We start from the raw sequence: 16,405 nt of genomic DNA, 5'->3' as shown, positions 1-16,405 counted from the left end.
CAGATCCCCCACAGGGCTCCCCGTCTGATCTGACGAGTGGGGAAACTGAGGCAGGGCAGCTTCCAGCCTCTAACCTCCCTGACCTGTCCGGAGGCCACGGCCGCCCCACGGAGAGGCAGACTCTCCTGGCCACACGGTCTCCCTGCGGAGGGGACCCCCCGCTGCTCCCAGCAGCCCCCCTGGCCCCCCAGACCGCTGGGATGATGGGCGGTCCGGACGCTGTGCCCGAGACCAGCCTGGGGGTGGGGGCCGCCGTGCCCACCGCCCTGCAGACTGCTGGAGGTTGGAGGTCAGACTGCCCGTGACGGTCTTCGTGACCCTGAGAGGTCAGCCGTCCTCCACAGACAGGGTCAGATGGCAGAGTGAGCCCCTCAGGGTGGGCCTGAGAGCCTGCGGGAGCCACACACACGCAGCTCAGCAGCAGCGAAGCTTCAGCCGCCCCGCTTGCTCTTTTCTTCCCCGAAGGCCTCGGAGGGCCTGGCTCCCGGCTCTCCCTGAGTGGGCAGGGCGGGGAGGGGACAGGATGGCCCAAGATGGGGGCGCTGAACCGTGGCCCACCTCCAGTAGCCTGCTCCCCCCTCCACATACACACGTCGGTTCTCTGGAACTTCCCTTTCCCTCCTGGGAGATAAAGTGTTTTTTCCCCTCCACGTTAATGGCCGCCCCATCCGTCGGGCTTGGCAAATTGCAGCCTGACCGTGAGTGGGGCTTCCGTCCAGGGAGCCAGGCAGGGAGCGCAAGCCTCCCTCCCTCACCCCCCACGACAGGGGAGCTCTGAGGGGCTGGGGGCAGCGTGGGCTCCAGGCAAAGCCGGGCACTGGGACAAGCCCGGGCCATGGGGCTGAGGACCCGAGGATTAGGGCCCGGCCACAGCCCTGGGAGGGAGGGTGTCAGGCTCTGTCGTGGGCTCTCCCTGCTCAGCGAGGTTCCTGCAGGGGTCAGCCCGGACCACCACTGCCCACCTGCCAGCTTCCAGGCGGGACCCGGTGCCCAGCTCCTGGCCATAGTCAGCACCTTGACCTTGACCTTGACCCCGACCTGGCCAACAGCTCTAGAGACAAACATTTCATGGAGGCTCCTGGGAGCCGGGGATGCACTGCACACCCACAGCAGAAATTACGCCAGGGGACCCCCCCAAGCTTACTCCCCAGGGGTGGTCTCTCCTCTCTCCACTGCCCAGACCACTGGTGCCCTGGGACGTTCACTGTGCCTGCATTTTACAGACCACTCAGCGAAGCAGAGGCTCGGAGCTCGGCCCCCTCAGAGCTGCCCTGCTCCCCAAGTGCCCCCTGCCCAGCTCTCACCCCCACCCCGGTATCTCCCCCATAAAATGAATCTTTCCCCAGGGAGGAAATCTGTGGTTCAAAAAATAAGATTTTCTCCATCTCCCTGTATTAGAGAAATAACAGCACAGCAGTACCCTGCAAAGTCATCAGAGGGGGGGCTTCCCTGAGCAACACAGCAATACCCCTGCAAAGTCATCAGAGTGCGGGCTTCCCTGAACAACACAGCAGTACCCCCGCAAAGTTATCAGAGGGGGTGCTTCCCTGGTGGCGCAGTGGCTGAGAGTCCGCCTGCCGATGCAGGGGACACGGGTTCGTGCCCTGGTCCGGGAAGATCCCACGTGCCGCGGAGCGGCTGGGCCCGTGAGCCATGGCCGCTGGGCCTGCACATCCGGAGCCTGTGCTCCGCAACGGGAGAGGCCACAACAGTGAGAGGCCCGCGTACCACACACACACACACACACACAAAACTCATCAGGGTGGCTAAAATGAAAGAGCGGAGAGCAGTAAGTGCTGACGAGGCTGCCGGGCGTCCAGTGCACTCCCGCACTGTGGGTGGGGGAGACCTGGAGAAATGTTGGGCAGTGGTTGGTTTCATGACTCTCCCAGGAAGTGTGGTGACCAGGATGGGTCAGTGGCAGAGCCCATGGAGACCCTCGGGGAACCGAGGCCGGGGGGCGGTGAAGGACGTGTTCTGGGCCTCCGCCTGAGCAGCAGAAAGGTTGTGACGGCTGCATGGGTGGTCCCCAGGGAGGGAGGATGGGGAACAGCAAGGAGAAGAGGCCAAGGGTCCCCCGAGGGCCTCCTGCTGCCCAGGCACCCCTGGGCTCCACGACCAGAGCTTCCATTTCCCGCCAGCCGACCTTAGATGACCATCATCCCTCGTGAGCCTCAGCTGCATCAGCTCAAGGGTAAGACGTGCGTACGCCACACACCGCACGGCCATGGGCACTTCTAACAGATGTGCAAGGCGGGCGTCAGGGGGGTTGGGGGGGAGATGAAGACCCCCAGCTGCTGGACAGACCCCATTCTCCCTGTGGGACCTCTGGCTCCCTTTGGGACCTGGCTCAGCACTGGAGACAGCTCACTGGCCCCAGGGGAAGGCGAGCTGCCTTCCAGCCCCACTGGGGATGGGTCACTGGACCGAGCGCACGCATCCCTTGATGAAGGGTCAGCCGCATCTGGCGTGAATCTGGCTGACAGAGCCATCCTGTCCCCGAGGCCAGCGGGCCACTCCGGGGGATAAACAGGAAGCCCCATCTCTCCCCTGCTCTGTCCGCTGCGCCTTCCCTCCTGCAGCCCGGCTCACACGCCGCGCCCGGCACCCCTCAGGCCGCCTCAGATGCCCACGCTGGCCTCTGCTGGGGGCTTGGTCCATCCACTCCTGGGCCTGTGGAGGCCAAAAGCCTGGCGGTGAGGGCTCCCAGGAAGGTCCCAGGAGGACCAGGAGACCCTGGCCGCCCCCACCATGCCCCCGGCCTGACCAGCACACTCTGGGAAGGTAAGGCAGCACGACTCACCTTCAGTCAACCGCAGCACGCCTGCAGGCAGGCTGGGAGGCAGCGCCATCTCACCTACTGACGGTGGGACAGATGGGGAAACTGAGGCCCGCTGTGGCCAGAGGCTCCAGCCGTGCGAGCCAAAGCTGGGACCAGAACACCAGCTTCCCGACCCCACTGGGGCCCTGCCTTGGACGCCACACCCAAGGCCAGCGAGGCTCCGGGTTCGGGTCTCTGAGCCACCCAGGTGTGGACGGCCTGGAGGTCGCTGACCAATCCCACCAGGGGCCACCTCCACGCTGGGCCTGTGGGGTAGGGGTAGCCGGCCAGAGGGGGTCTGTCCTGCCCTCAGGGGAGGCGCCAACTCCTTCCCAAACTGACTCCTGCTGTGGCGGCGTGCTGGACAACCTCGAACAGACGCCAGGGTCGGGCGGGCTGGGGGCGGCAGGGGGGCCTCCTTGAGGATGGGGGTAGTCCTGGCCCACCCCAGGTAGACTCCCCCTCCAGCCTGGACCACAGAGTGAGCTCCACCCACCCCAGCACCTGGGAAGGGGGCCCATGGGGCAGGAAGCACCCGTGACCCCTCTGCCGGCCCCCAAGACCCTCCTGGAGTCTGAGGGGGTGCCAGCCAGCACCAGCCCACCCTCCTGTGCAGACCCTCCCGGCCCCGGACCTGCGGTGGGTTAGAGCAGGACCCTAGCGCGTCTCCCGCGTCGGGCTCTGAGGCTCCGGGACCTGAGAGCGGAGGGCACCGTGGGGTTTTAGGCGACAGGCCGGGCCAGGCTGGCGTGTGGAGGCAAAGCCTCCTTTCCTTGCCCTGGTTCTGGTCTCGGCCCAGGAGGGGCTGTGGGAGGGCAGAGCTTGTCGGGAGGGGGTCACAGAGCAGTGGGGGTCCCAGAACTAGTGGGCAGCAGCGGCGGAGCCAGGGCAGGGAAGGCTGGGATGTGGAGGACCCGGGATCTGCCTTCCCCATACCTGTAATTCCACCATTCAACCCACCATTCTGTCTCTGTGCTCTGGGCATCCTTCCAGAAAGTTCCCTAACAGGCTCACGCTTTAGAGGGAGGGGTGGCCCATTAACCGTTACACAAAGTTGGCTAATTAGCTACTCCCAACCTCAGCCCGTCCCCTGGCAGGGATAGGTCTGCCCCTGGAGTGGGGGCACAGGAGGAACTGGGGGCTCACTGAGAAAAGAGAGGAAGGGGCCAGCTTCTGTCCTGATCTGTCCCTGCTCACCTGAGGTGAGTCCCTTTCCTCCCTGGGCCTCAGTCTCCGCATCCATACACAGAAGGGGCGGGGCCCAGCCAACCCTGATGTCTGCTGTGTCTTCCACCCGGGGGCACAGAGCAGATCCCTGGGCCTGGGGTTAGGGTTAGGGGTAGGGGTAGGGGTAGGGGTAGGGGTAGGGGTAGGGGTTAGGGTTAGGGATAGGGATAGGGTTAGGGTTAGGGATAGGGTTAGGGTTAGGGTTAGGGATAGGGTTAGGGTTAGGGTTAGGGGTTGGGGTTAGGGTTAGGGTTGGGGTTGGGGTTAGGGGTTAGGGGTTAGGGTTAGGGATAGGGTTAGGGTTAGGGTTAGGGTTAGGGTTAGGGTTAGGGGTTAGGGGTTAGGGTTAGGGTTAGGGTTAGGGTTAGGGTTAGAGGGTTAGGGTTAGAGGGTTAGGGTTAGGGTTAGGGTTTAGGGTTAGGTTTAGGGTTAGGGTTAGGGTTAGGGGTTAGGGTTAGGGTTAGGGTTAGGGTTAGGGTTAGGGTTAGGGTCTTTGTGATGTGGGCAGAGGGTCACCTCCTTGGTGGGAGCAAAGCCTAACCTGGCCCCTACACTCTCGAAAGTACACTCAGCAGGACACACTCAGTGTATGGTTTGGGAACCCTAACCCTTCTGCCAGATGTACCCTCAGGTGGGAGAGCCATGGGGCCGAGAGTGGGCCACGTGGGTTGGAGCGGAAGAGATGGGGGATGAGCGCCCCCAGACCTCCTTGCGCTCAATCCGGCAACACTTGACAGCCCGGAGCCTTGTCAGCCGTCACCGCCACCTCACTCGCTGGCAGCTCTCTTGGCCCCATGGGATAGATGGGGAAACTGAGGCCCGGAGAAGTGAAGGCCCTGGCTGACCCCAGCCTCATGCCTGCAAGAGACCCTCCTATGGGGGCGGGGAAGGGAGCAGTCCCTGCTGACCACTGAGACCAACCAGAAGGGCGGGCAGACTTCCCTCCTGCTCTCGGAGGCATTCGGGGGCGTGGGGGGTTGGGTGTGGAATTTCCCAAGCTGCTCCGGCCTCCCTCTTGGCCGGGAAATCCATTTGGGTGGGGCTGGAGGGAGGTAGGGCTGAGCAGAGATGCTCAAGGCCAGAGAGTCGGAGAGGGTCCCACCTGTGGGTGGGCGAGTGCTGACCCCGGAGCAGGGCTCAGACCCGAGGACAATGGGGTTTGGGGGGCGCTGCTCACTCAGAGCCCTCAGCCAGGTGTGTCCTCAGTAGCTGCCCTTTGGGCACCCAGCCAACTAGCATCGCAGCAACAGGTGCTCAGCCTGCGGGTCCCCAGCACCGCCTAAATGAGGAAATTGCGGGTCTGAGCTGGGGGGCTGGACCACCTGGAGGGTCTGAAGGAGCACCCCCTTTGGCCACCTAGAGGCTCCCCTCAGCCTCTGGAAGCCAAGGGAGGAGAGGGGGCCTGGGAACGCGCTTTGCCCTCCTCTGAAGAGGGGCCTGGAAGTAGGACTGGGGGCTTTCGCCCATGCTTGCACACGCCCAGGAGTAGGGGGCCCACCGCCCCATTCCTAGAGAAGGCCTGAGCCTCTGAGCTGACGTCTGCCCCTCTCCGTCACCCCCCACCAGGGCCACTCTAGGCCCCAGGGACTCACAGAGCGGGCTGTTCTCAGCCCACCCAGCCTCCTGCCCCATCCCCAGCTCTCTTCTGGCCGCTCCCACCCCCGGGCCCTGGCACACACACCCGGGGGTGCAGGTGCACGCCCTGGGGGTCACAGGAAGAACGGCCCCCTCCATGGAGCCGCACTAATGTGGTCCCACCAGCTTGGTGGACCCACGGCCCTGGGGGGGCCCTGTGTGCCAGCCACGTCCTCTGTCACACACTGGGCCCAGCTGGGCCCCAGCGTCACCAGCCAGGCTGCAGCTGGGCCCGAGCACCGTCTCTGGCTGCTTCAGGATTAGAGCCTGGTCCCCGGGGAGAGCTCCCCCACCCCTGCCCCCGCCGCTGGGCCCAGGCCCTCCCTCGGCGGCCCCCCACCGCCCCTCGGCCTCCTGTTTGTTCACTGACAGATCCCCGTTATCAGCGGACAGCACACACAGGAAGTCCGGCTGGGAAGGGCCCATCCCAACCCCGATTTACACGGGGACGGAGCATAAAAAGCCGCCCTTCCTCGCTCCGGGAGGAGCCTCCCTGCCCCGAGTCCACCGTCCCCATGGCCAAGACGGAGGCCTCCGACAGGACAGGCAGGCGGCCTCGAGAGTTGCCTCAAGGTGGCCGTCGAGGGGTAGGGCCCAGCCCTGGCCTGAGGGGGCAGCAGTGGTGGCCATGGCCGAGCCAGCCCCGGGCCGGCACCAGGTAGGGCAGGGGCGGCCTTGGAGGGCAGGGAGGGGGGAGAGCAGGGCGAGCGCCCCTCTGCGGGCTCTGTGGACCGCGGGCACCTGCGGGCTGAGCTCCGAGGGTCTGCAGAGCTCCGCTGGCCGGGGCCACCGCATCATGCCCCCATCAGTGCCATCCTCACCTTGGCCAAGGGCACCCGCTGGGGGTGGCACAGTCTGGATGCCAGTCTGGCCTGCCCGACACTGACGCTTACGCTGGGCAGCCCAGCAGCTGCTGTGACCCCTGGCCGGAGAAGCCAGCGTGGCGGCCTCGCTGCGCCTCGCACGCCCTCCCGCGCCCGCTCTGATTTCCCAGGGAAGCCCCCGGGGTTGGCAGTAAGGCCCCTCTTCTCTGTGACCTGCGTGTCCCGAGGGCATCGTCCCCCAAGGGTGGGAGAGCACCCCGAGGGTGTCGGGGAGGGGCGCCGGGGAGGGGTTGGAACCCCAAAGCCAAATCTAGAGCCAGGAGGAGCCATGCCGGGGGGGGCACCGGGCACAGCCCCAGGAGGAGCCATGCCGGGGGGGGCACCGAGCACAGCCCCAGGAGGAGCCATGCCAGTGGGGGGCACCGAGCACAGCCCCAGGAGGAGCCATGCCAGTGGGGGGCACCGAGCACAGCCCCAGGAGGAGCCCCTCTTCGGCTGCGCCGGCCGGGGGCGGGCGGGGGACAGCTGTCCCGGGCAGAGGGACAGCTTGCAGCCTAGGGGAGCCCCCCTCCCAGAGCAGCCCAGGTCCCCGAGCGGCAGGGCCCTTCCTGGCCTCTGACAGTCTTGTTGTCACGTCCACCCCAGCAGTCTGTGTGACAAACACCCACTTTCCAGATGAGAAAGCAGGTGCTGACGGTCCGCCCAGCTTAGCAGCGGAGCGAGGACCAGCCACGCAGCTCGCCAGGCCCCTTTCTGCCCAGGCCTGAGGTCAAAGGGTCAAGTGACCAGCTTCAGGGACTGGATGGGGGCAGGGAACAGGGCAGGGCAACTCTCCCTCCAGTCCCCCTGGGCCTGGCCCTTAACTCTCTACTGCCTGGGGCTGCCTGCTTGGGTTGGGGGTGGGGGGAGAGACACCGCCACGCCAGGGACCACCCCCCACTTCACAGTTATCCCAGCCCCCGCCACCCAGCCACCCTCAGGTCATCTTCCAGGGGCTTCCAGGGGCCCCTGGTCCAGGAAGGGGCTCCTGTCCAGCCTCCTGTGTCCCCTCCCTTCCTTTACCTCCTGTGCACCAAAGTAGGCCTGATCCGGACGCCCCCCGAGCTGAAGGCCCCCCTCCCCGTGAACCTGCAGGATGCCCTCCCAGCACCCCGGGCTTTGCAGAGCTTTCCATCCCGGGACTCAGGACCCCCGGGCAACAGGGTGTGGGCAGGCCTGAAAGGCCCGTTCCTCTCTGGCCATCAGAGGGGTGGGGATCTGTAGGCCAAGTGCAGGCCAAGCTCCCACAGCCACATGGAGGCCGGCCCCGTCCCCCTCCCCAGCCCCTGGATGTCACGGTGACCAAGGCTGTGCGCTAACCCACACCGTGTCTCTGACCCGCAGACCCCGGCACAGGAGGGGAAAGGGCAGCCCCCACCGCTGCCACCAGTGTCTGGGGCATGAGGGAGACTGCTTCTCCAGGTGAGTGCCACAGGCGATGCTCTGGGCAGCAGCAGGGGGCCTGGCTGGGCCCGGGCACGGTTTACACGTGTGCACACAGACACACACACACACACACACACACACACACACACACACACAAACGCACTTAGGAGAACAGGGCCTGGGCTCCAGTTCCAGGGCAGAAAGTGCCGAGAGGCGCGGGCCCAGGGTGTCACGCGCACTAACGGCTGTAACACGCTGGTGCAGACGTGAGGGCTCCCCAGGGGAGGAAGGGCTGGGGCACCTGGCTCCAGCTGTGCCGGTTGCCGTCTCTTGGGCACTGCTGGCCACTCCACCACATGGGGCTTCTTTAGCCCATGCTGCAAATGTGGAGAGGGAGCCTGGAGAGGAGAGGAGAGGTGACTGGCCCAGGAGCCCCCAGTGGTGCCCATGCACTTGAGGGACTCCTTGGAGGCCTGAAGAGCACTCAGGGGTGGTCCCAACTGTCCTGAACAAAGGGGGCACCAGGTGGGAGCCCGGCAGACCCCCTAACCTGGCACACTGGCTGGGAGGGAGGCTCGGTGTTGCACCTAGGACCCGGCGGCGCTCTGCCGAGCCCCGCCCCCACCTGTAAGATCTCTGGAAGTCCCGGCTATGAGCCGGGGGATCACTGACGTCCACCCCACGTGTGGCTGCAGGGCAGCGGTCAGCTTTAGCCAGCCCCCGGTGCCTAGGGAGCTGGCCACCCGGGGGCTATGGCCATCCCCGGGAGTCGGCGCTCAGCCTAGGGGAGTCGAGAGCTAGCTACCCGCGGCCAGCGCGGGCTCCCCATGCGGCCTCCGGGCACCTGGCTGCCGGCTCAGCCCTGCGTCCTCGGGAGCCGGCTGGGAGGGGCAGTAGCGCTCGGAGGCGGGTAGTGCGTCAGGAGACCCGGTTCCAGCTGACTCACTGCACGGCCCCCGGGGCGCCGTCCGCCGCGGGGCCTCAGTTTCCCAATCTGCGCAATGGGGGCGGGCGGGCGTTCGGAGCCCACCCAGGGTGGGGGCGGGCCGGGAGGGGCGGGGCCGGGGTTGGCGGGCGGGCGGGGCCGGGGCCCCTCTGCGCGTTGGCGACAGCGGCGCGTGCGCGCCCCGGATCGGGCGGTGAGTGTGGAGGGAGCGGGGCGCCCGGCTGGGGACGCGGGGACGGCCGCGGGCGGGGGTCTGTTCAACGTTCGGGCTGGGGGCGGGGGCCTCGCCGCGCGCGGAGCTGGGGGGCGACGCTGGGCGACCGCGGGGAGCCCAAAGGTGAGCGGGCCGGGAGCGCCGGGCTCTGCCGCGCGGGCACCCGAACCCCAGCCCGGCCCCGGATCTCGCGGCTGGGTCCGGAGAATGGGCCCAGTGGCCTTGGGAAAGGGCGCCCCCTGCTGGTGACAGGTGACCCGGGCCGGGCCGCGCGGGTGGGCCCGGGCGGGGGAGGGGTGGGGCGCCGCAGCCCCTCATCCCCCTATCCGGGCCCTGCGGCTCCCCCAGGGCCTGACTCAGAGCCTCGCGGGCCCCGGACCCCGCAGCCCAGGCCAGCGGTACCCTGCGGTGGCGGAGCGGGGGGACGTGTCACTCCACCCTCGCTCCCACTCTCCACGGAGCCGGCCGTGCAGGGGGAAGGGGAGACGTGGGGTGGGCGGTGGAGAGGGCGCACCCCCAGGGAATCAGTCTTGTAATCTCACTCCGCCTCTCCGCATCCACCCCCGCCCATCCAAACGTCCAAAGCACCCCTCACGGTGGAAGGGGGAACCAGGGCTATCGCCCTGCGGTGGAGTCAGGCCCCTCCCTCTAACGACTGTCTCCCCGGGTGGGGTCAGCGAGGCGGCAGCCCGGGGCAGGTGGGAGGGAAGGTGGTGGCAGGGCTCGTGCAGACAGAAGGGATGGGACTTTATTGCTTATCGTTCTGGAGGTACCACAGAGCGCCCTGCCCGGGCTCCCCGCCCCAGCAGGGCTGTAACACCAAAGGGAAATGGGATTCTGCCAGCCCAGCACAGGCTGGTCAGCGCCATCGGCTTCCTCTGGCCTAGGGGAAAGGCGTGACTTTCAAAAATCAACTCTCTTCTTTTAAAAAGCACGATTTCCTTTCTAACCAGCTTCCGATAGGTTGGGGAGGTGCTTGGGGTGGGTGTTTGTGGAGGACAGTCACATTTGCATGAGATGCACCGCCCTCCAGGTGGCCGGTGTGGGAGAGCTCAGGGTGTGCGGAACCCGGAGGCCCCTGCCCAGCCCTGCCAGCCCCCCGGCCCACCTCTGCCTTCCCAGGGCCCACTCCGCAGGACCACCTGTCCCCACCATTTCAATTCTTGCCTGGACCGCCACCAGGCCCGCTGTCTAACAGTGCGCTCCCCCCAGAGTTCATCTTCCGAGCCAACTCTGACTGGCAGGACATGTCCCTGCCCAGAAACAGCTAAGAAGCACCCCCCCCCCGCCGCCCCCAAACTAAGTCCAACACCTCAGCTGCCCGCTGCAGCCTCTGCCTGCTCGGCCACCCAGCCCTCCCCTCTCAGGCCCGTGACAGAGAACAGGAGGTGCAGGAAAGCCTTCGTGCAGCTGCCTTCCTGCCCAGCCCAGGGCCGCGTGGTGCCGTGGGAAGAGCATGGCCCGAACACCCAGCTGAACCCGCGCGTGGACCAGGCGTGGTGTCGCCTCCCTCTGGGTCGGCCTGGGCGGGCATCTGGGGCTGAGTGATGCTCATGGTGGTTTAGGGACTGACCGTAAACCAGAGGAGCCAGAGGAGGGGCCTCCGAGACCCTAGTGGTGTCTTTGAGGAAAGTGAGTCCCAGAGTCCCAGAGAGGGAGGTGACTGTACCCAGCCTCTGCTCCCCGCCGCCACCACACACACCAGTTCATCTCCTTCCTGTGCCCTTTCCTTCGCGCGGGCGGCGGCGGGGGGGCCTGCAGGGCCAGGCTCAGCCCACCTGGGGGAAACCTCAGATGGGGCGCCCGGAGCATGGGAGCAGAGAGCTCCCAGCTCCCCAGACCCTTGGCTGTGCACACAGATAGCAGCCCCGCCCCCGTCCCCTGGGCTTGCCACAGACCATCAGTTCCCGGCTGGGGGCTCCCAGGAATTCCTCTCTGGGCCTCCCCGGCTCCCATCCACAGCCAGGGCAGGAACGGTGATCGGCTCCACTGGTGTGTGGGGGGGCTGCTCCAGTCCCCCCACCATCTGGGTGCCTAGTAGGGCCACTGTCTTGGGAGCCCTGGAGGCTGTCTGCACTAGCGGTTTAGTCCCCGGCAGCGGAGCGACCCCCCTCTTAAGTGCAGGCCCCAGCCCCACCCTGAGGAGGACCATAGTGGCCCCTGCCTGCTGGGCACCTGCCCCCCAGTGGACCCCCAAGCCACCACGGCTGGCTCCCCGTCTGGCACGTGAGGTCACTGAAGGCCACAAGGGCACAGCCAGCTGGGGGGGGTTCCGCCCCGCCACTAACACCCCAATTGCAGACTGAGGCGGGGAGTACAAGCCCTGCCCTGTGGGAAGGGCACCAACCCAGCCAGGGGACGGAGACGTAGTCCAGATGCCCGCCCTGGGCCCCCACCTTCCCCAGTGAACTTGACCAAGCCCAGCGCTGCCCAGGTGTCCCTCTCCCCAGGCGAGGGCTTCAGCTTCTGTTCCCAGACCCCGGATGTCGTGGCCCTTCTGTGGCCCCTGGGCGGGCTGTATGTGGCTGGTGAGGGGCCGGCCTCCCTGTCCAGGTGGGATGGGGGCGGGGAGAGCTGACACCGCCCGTGGAGGCTCTGCCGCTGCGGTGAGAGGTCCCAACAAAGTGGGTGAGCTGGGCGGGTGTCACGGAGCCAAGAGGACAGTCTCCACGAGGGGCACGGGCTCAAGGCGGGGTCTGCAGAGGGACTTCCAGGGTTGTGCTTTGCGCTTCAGGCCATCCTGAGGAGAAGGCCGTTCCATCCGGAAACACAGGCCATGTGGGGCTCCCAGGAGCTGCTCCTGCTCTGGTTCCTGGTGCTGGCGGCGGGTGGCACCGAGCACGTCTACCGGCCTGGGTGAGCCAGGGCGCGGCCTCTGGGCGCTCGGGAGGTGGGGGTGTGCGGCGGGGAGCCCTCGGCCCCTCCCCAGGGCAGCCCCCGGTGTTTGCGGAGCCGAGGCTTCCCTGTGGCTCCTGCCGACGGTCTTTCCCATGGTGACACTGGGAAACCCCTTCCCCGCTTTCCGGCTCCCTTGGGTTCTGGGGCTGGGTCACAGCCCTGGGAGCCCCCCCACTGACTTTCTGGCCCCCATCACCCCATAGCCGCAGGGTGTGTGTCATCGGGGCTCCCAGGGGCCCCGTGTCCGAGTCCTTTGTGCAGCGTGTGTACCAGCCCTTCCTCACCACCTGCGATGGGTACCGAGCCTGCAGCACCTACCGGTGAGCACCGCCTGCCGCCGCAGGGCCCCATCGGCCACGCACAAGCCCTGGGGCTGGGAGGGCAGTGCGCCCCAGAAGGGAAACTGAGGCCCAGAGCAGGGAAGGGACTCGCCGAGGCCACGTCTGAGTGGGTGGCGGAGACTGACACCTGTTGTAACCTGGGCAGTCCCGACTCAGGAAGCTACCGCTGTGACCTCAACTATCAGCTGCTACGAGGGCATCTGGCGCATCCTCTCCCCACCCTCATTTTAGGGGGCTCACCCACCCTGTCTGCTCCCCTCCACTTTGGGGGCGCTCCCACCCCCACCCAGCATCGCTGGCTGCAGTCTCCTACCCGCGTGGCTCCCTGAAAGCTTCCTCGTCCTGGCCCTGCCCTTGGGGCTCCAGTGGGCACCCTCTCCCCGTGGCAGCCCCCGGCAGTTACAGATGGAGGTCCTGCCGCCCCCAACACCTAGGACGCCCCAGCCTGTGCCAGTTGAGGGGCGTGCCTCTCTGGTTCTCCGCTGTGGGAATGTGGCTTTAAAGGATTTTGTTTTCTGAGGTGCTTGAAGACCTCCCCGGTCGGGGATGGGAGACGGTGTGGCAAGCCCCTCCCCTCAGGGCCTAGATCCCCGCCCCTAGAACAGGAGGCTCTCCCCCGCGGTGCCACCTCTGCTCCACGCCAGGCTCGGCCGGGCTTCCTCCCAGGCCTCGGGGTCCTGCTCAGCACAGCAGGTTGGGCCGGGGAGGGGGCCTGTGCTGTGAGAGGTACCATCCCTGGGGGAAAGGACCTCTGGGGGCACACCTGGGTGACCTTGTCCATGCTGGGGGAGACGGCTCCTGTGGTTCTGGAGGGCACGGGGACGGAGCCAGCCTGGAAGGCCAGCGGCTGGGGAAGCCCCGGCCGGGGCCCAGGAGACCCAGTGGCACCACTGAGGCCCCCCCATGAGGGCCGGGCCCCTCTGAGCTGCCCCCACCCATCCCGCAGGACCCTCTACAGGACTGCCTACCGCCGCAGCCCTGGGCCGGCCCCCGCCCGGCCTCGCTATGCCTGCTGCCCCGGCTGGAAGAGGACCAGCGGGCTGCCTGGGTCCTGTGCAGCAGGTACGGGCCCCTGGCGCCTGGGGTCAGTTAAAGTCGAACCCAGCGAGGGAGCGGTCCCTCCCGCTCCCCAGACCCGGGGCCAGGCACCAGCTGCTTGTCTCTCAAAACCTGAATGAGCATCTCCGGCACGGCACCCCTTCCTTGGCTGCCACCCCTGCGGGGCCCTGGGGACCCTCCTGAGTTGGTGACAGGCCTCCCCACCCACCCACAGCAATATGCCAGCCACCATGCCAGAATGGGGGGAGCTGTGTCCAGCCCGGCCGCTGTCACTGCCCTGCAGGATGGCAGGGCGACACCTGCCAGACAGGTGAGGCTGGTTCCACCCTCCCAGAGGGGAGGGGGCCTCCGGGCACCTCCTGTGTGTCCTGGGTAGCCCACCGATGGGTGGGTCTCGAGGGGGCTCAGGGTGGGCGCCCCTGCCTGACAGCCCTTTCCCACAGACGTGGATGAGTGCAGGGCTGGAAGGGGCGGCTGTCCCCAGCGCTGTGTCAATACCGCGGGCAGTTACTGGTGTCAGTGCCGAGAGGGGCACAGCCCATCTGTGGACGGGGCACTCTGCCTGCCCGGGAGAGGGGCCCCCAGGGTGGCCCCGAACCCCGCGACAGGTAAACTCCCCGCTTGCCCCCCTTGCTGATGCGCCTGGGGGGTGGGCAGGGAGGGCCCGAGCTGGTGGGGGTGACAGGCGCACTGGAGGGTGGATGGGTGGTGGCTTCCCACGGGGACCGCGGGGAGGGCCTCACCTCAGCCCGGAGTGGAAGAAGGCGCCCATGTGTCCCTGCCTGGGCAGCCTGGAGACACAGCACCTCCCTCCGCTGGTGACGGGACATTATTACTTTTGGTACGCGCTGTGACACTTCAAACTCGTACCGTGAGTAATAATGCGCCGTTGGCAGCCCGGCGCCGAGAGCGAGAGTGCGGCACGGACCTCAGCCCGGAGCCCCTCAGCATGACGGGGACCCCAGCACCGAGGGGCGGGCGGGTGAGGCTGCGTCTGCCCAGAGCCACCTTCCGGACCAGGAGGGTGGCCTTGGTGGACGGCCAGGACCCAAGGTTGGGGGAGGACTCGCCACAACAGCTGGGGCAGGAACCCGGTGCCCGGGGCTGCGCCCCACGCCTGGAGCAGAGGCTGGAGGCCCCGCGTCGGGATGCGAGCCCGGCCCCCCTGACTCGGCACCCGGCTCTCCCCAGGAGTGGGCAGTGAGGTGAAGGAGGAAATGCAGAGGCTTCAGTCAAGGGTGGACGTGCTGGAGCAGGTGAGGGCTGGGCGGGGTACCCGGGGGCCTCGGCATGGGGGCAGGGCTCAGTGGGGGAGCCCTGGGCGGGAGGCTTCCCCGCTGCTGGCAGCCTAGGGTGCCCTTGGCCTGGGCGCCATGCTGGGCAGGGGCAGCGGACGGTGTCTGGGATGCCAGGACAGGAGGGGGCGGGGCCCCACAGAGAGCGAGGACTCGGCCCAGCCCACCCCCGCCTTTGTCCCTGCAGGGACAGAGTGCCCCTGCGGCCTTTCCGCAGGGTCCTTGGCCCGAGACCCCTCAGCAACCCCTGCCCACCCCTCCTAGCTCCTCCAACCAGGGGTCCCAGGCCTCAGGGACCATTGGCCGGGCTGGCCTGTGTGACATCCGTCTGTGCCGCCCCCTGCCCCGGTCTCCTGGCGCAAAAGTTCACTCTGGTGGACGTCCAGGGCCCTGCAGCTAGAACTGAGTCTGGGGGTTGGCGGTGCCCTTGCTGGCCACCCTATTGTCCTTCAATCCTTGTGGAACAGGGAGGGTGAGGGGCTGGCCCAGGGTCACACAGGCCCTTCTCCACCGGGCCCTCCGCCTGCCCCATAGAAGCTGCAGCTCGTGCTGACCCCGCTTCACAGCCTGGCCTCGCGGGCCCTGGAGCACGGGCTCCCGGACCCGGGCAGCCTCCTGGCCCACTCCCTCCGGCAGCTGGACCGCATTGACTCTCTGAGCGAGCAGATCTCCTTCCTGGAGGAGCAGCTGGGCTCCTGTGAGTGCCGTGGTCCCTGTGACCTCCCCACCCACAGAGTCCCCCTCTGGTAGCCTAGGACCCCCGAGGCTGGAGCCATCTCCTGCCCAGAGAGGCCAGAGGGCGCAGGGAGGGGCAGCCACAGGCCGAGCGGGCAGATCTGGCTGGGCCGGAGGCTGGTGGGGAACGGACACTGCTGACCCCAGCCCCACCCCTTCCACCCATAGGTTCTTGCAAGAAGGAGGTGTGACAGTCCGACCCAGGCCCCCGCTCTGGCCACCAAGAGTCCGAGGACACCGGCCCCACCCTGCCCTGCCCTGGGCCCTGCCCTGCCACCTCTCCCACCAGGAAGGCCCCCCCCCCACCGCCCCGCGTGGGGAGGGGGCAGTGCGGGCCCTCCTGTGCGAATCCAGCCCCAGCCCAGCCAGCACTCTGGCCTTGTGAGCAGAGCCCGGCCAGACCCCTGCGACCCCGCAGCCGGCTCTGGGGGCCTGGTGGGCCCACGGCTGAGGAAGGTACGAGGGCTTCCTGCCCAGGGCCTGGCCCCTGTGCTGCTCACCAGGCAGCCCTGATCATCGTCAGAATAAAATAAGACTTGAGCCGCTGTGTCCGTGGCTGGATTGCAGGAACATTCTGAACCTGACCGGCCTCCCCCGGCCGACCACCACGTGCTGGGAGGGAGGAGGCTGCCAGCGCGCCCCCTGGGCCCTCCTAGGCAGGGTCGTGGTGCCCCCTCTTCAAAAGGAGCTGGAGCAGGTGGTTTCGTGAAGGTGACGCTGGCCACAGGGACAGCCCCGCCCCGCCCCCCCCACGAGCTGGCCCCACCCCTAGCCAGCAGCCGAAGAGCAGCTCTGCAGCCTCCTTCCCAAGTGCCTGCCTGACCCCTGGGCACGCCTGCCACCCCCAGTGGAAGAAATATCACAGGATGACCGTGAGCCCAGGCCCTGGCAGGGAGCCCCACCGAGGGCGGAGGCTGGCGCTCCACACTCCTCCCAGGGAGGACGAGCGAGGGCAGCCCTGCCCGCCCCCAGTGACCACAACTCA

General features: G+C 67.4%; 1 protein-coding gene across 7 annotated transcripts; it reads left to right on the top strand.

Moving 5' to 3' along the window:
* The first annotated feature begins 6,181 nt into the window (after window positions 1-6,181).
* On the top strand, window positions 6,182-15,960 carry EGFL7 (EGF like domain multiple 7). 7 transcript variants are annotated; one of them, XM_060013756.1, is made up of 9 exons: window positions 6,183-6,341; window positions 11,827-11,948; window positions 12,194-12,310; window positions 13,278-13,393; window positions 13,605-13,700; window positions 13,834-13,998; window positions 14,582-14,646; window positions 15,252-15,382; window positions 15,589-15,727. In XM_060013756.1, the coding sequence occupies exons 1-8, from the start codon at window positions 6,312-6,314 to the stop codon at window positions 15,333-15,335; spliced, it is 795 nt and encodes a 264-aa protein (XP_059869739.1). In that variant the 5' UTR covers window positions 6,183-6,311; the 3' UTR covers window positions 15,336-15,382; window positions 15,589-15,727. The 7 variants fall into 7 exon arrangements, with proteins under 7 accessions (XP_059869733.1, XP_059869739.1, XP_059869740.1 ...); XM_060013757.1 differs by lacking the exons at window positions 15,252-15,382; window positions 15,589-15,727 and adding an exon at window positions 15,153-15,236; XM_060013752.1 differs by lacking the exon at window positions 6,183-6,341 and having other exon boundaries at window positions 15,220-15,382; window positions 15,589-15,764.
* Window positions 15,961-16,405: the final 445 nt, after the last annotated feature.

The sequence above is a fragment of the Delphinus delphis genome, chromosome 6 (assembly GCF_949987515.2).
Source record: "Delphinus delphis chromosome 6, mDelDel1.2, whole genome shotgun sequence".
NCBI classification, from domain to species: domain Eukaryota; kingdom Metazoa; phylum Chordata; class Mammalia; order Artiodactyla; family Delphinidae; genus Delphinus; species Delphinus delphis.
The sequence above is the reverse complement of the archived record's forward strand: the minus strand, read 5'-3'. Positions and strand labels throughout refer to the sequence as shown.

Excerpts from the sequence above, each read along its gene's own strand:
- EGFL7 (XM_060013750.1), top strand. The coding sequence starts at position 6,199 with ATGGCCAAGACGGAGGCCTCCGACAGGACAGGCAGGCGGCCTCGAGAG. Across the intron at positions 7,969-13,277 it reads GAGGGAGACTGCTTCTCCAG|GACCCTCTACAGGACTGCCT; the intron begins GTGAGTGCCACA and ends CCCATCCCGCAG. Across the intron at positions 13,701-13,833 it reads GGGCGACACCTGCCAGACAG|ACGTGGATGAGTGCAGGGCT; the intron begins GTGAGGCTGGTT and ends CCTTTCCCACAG.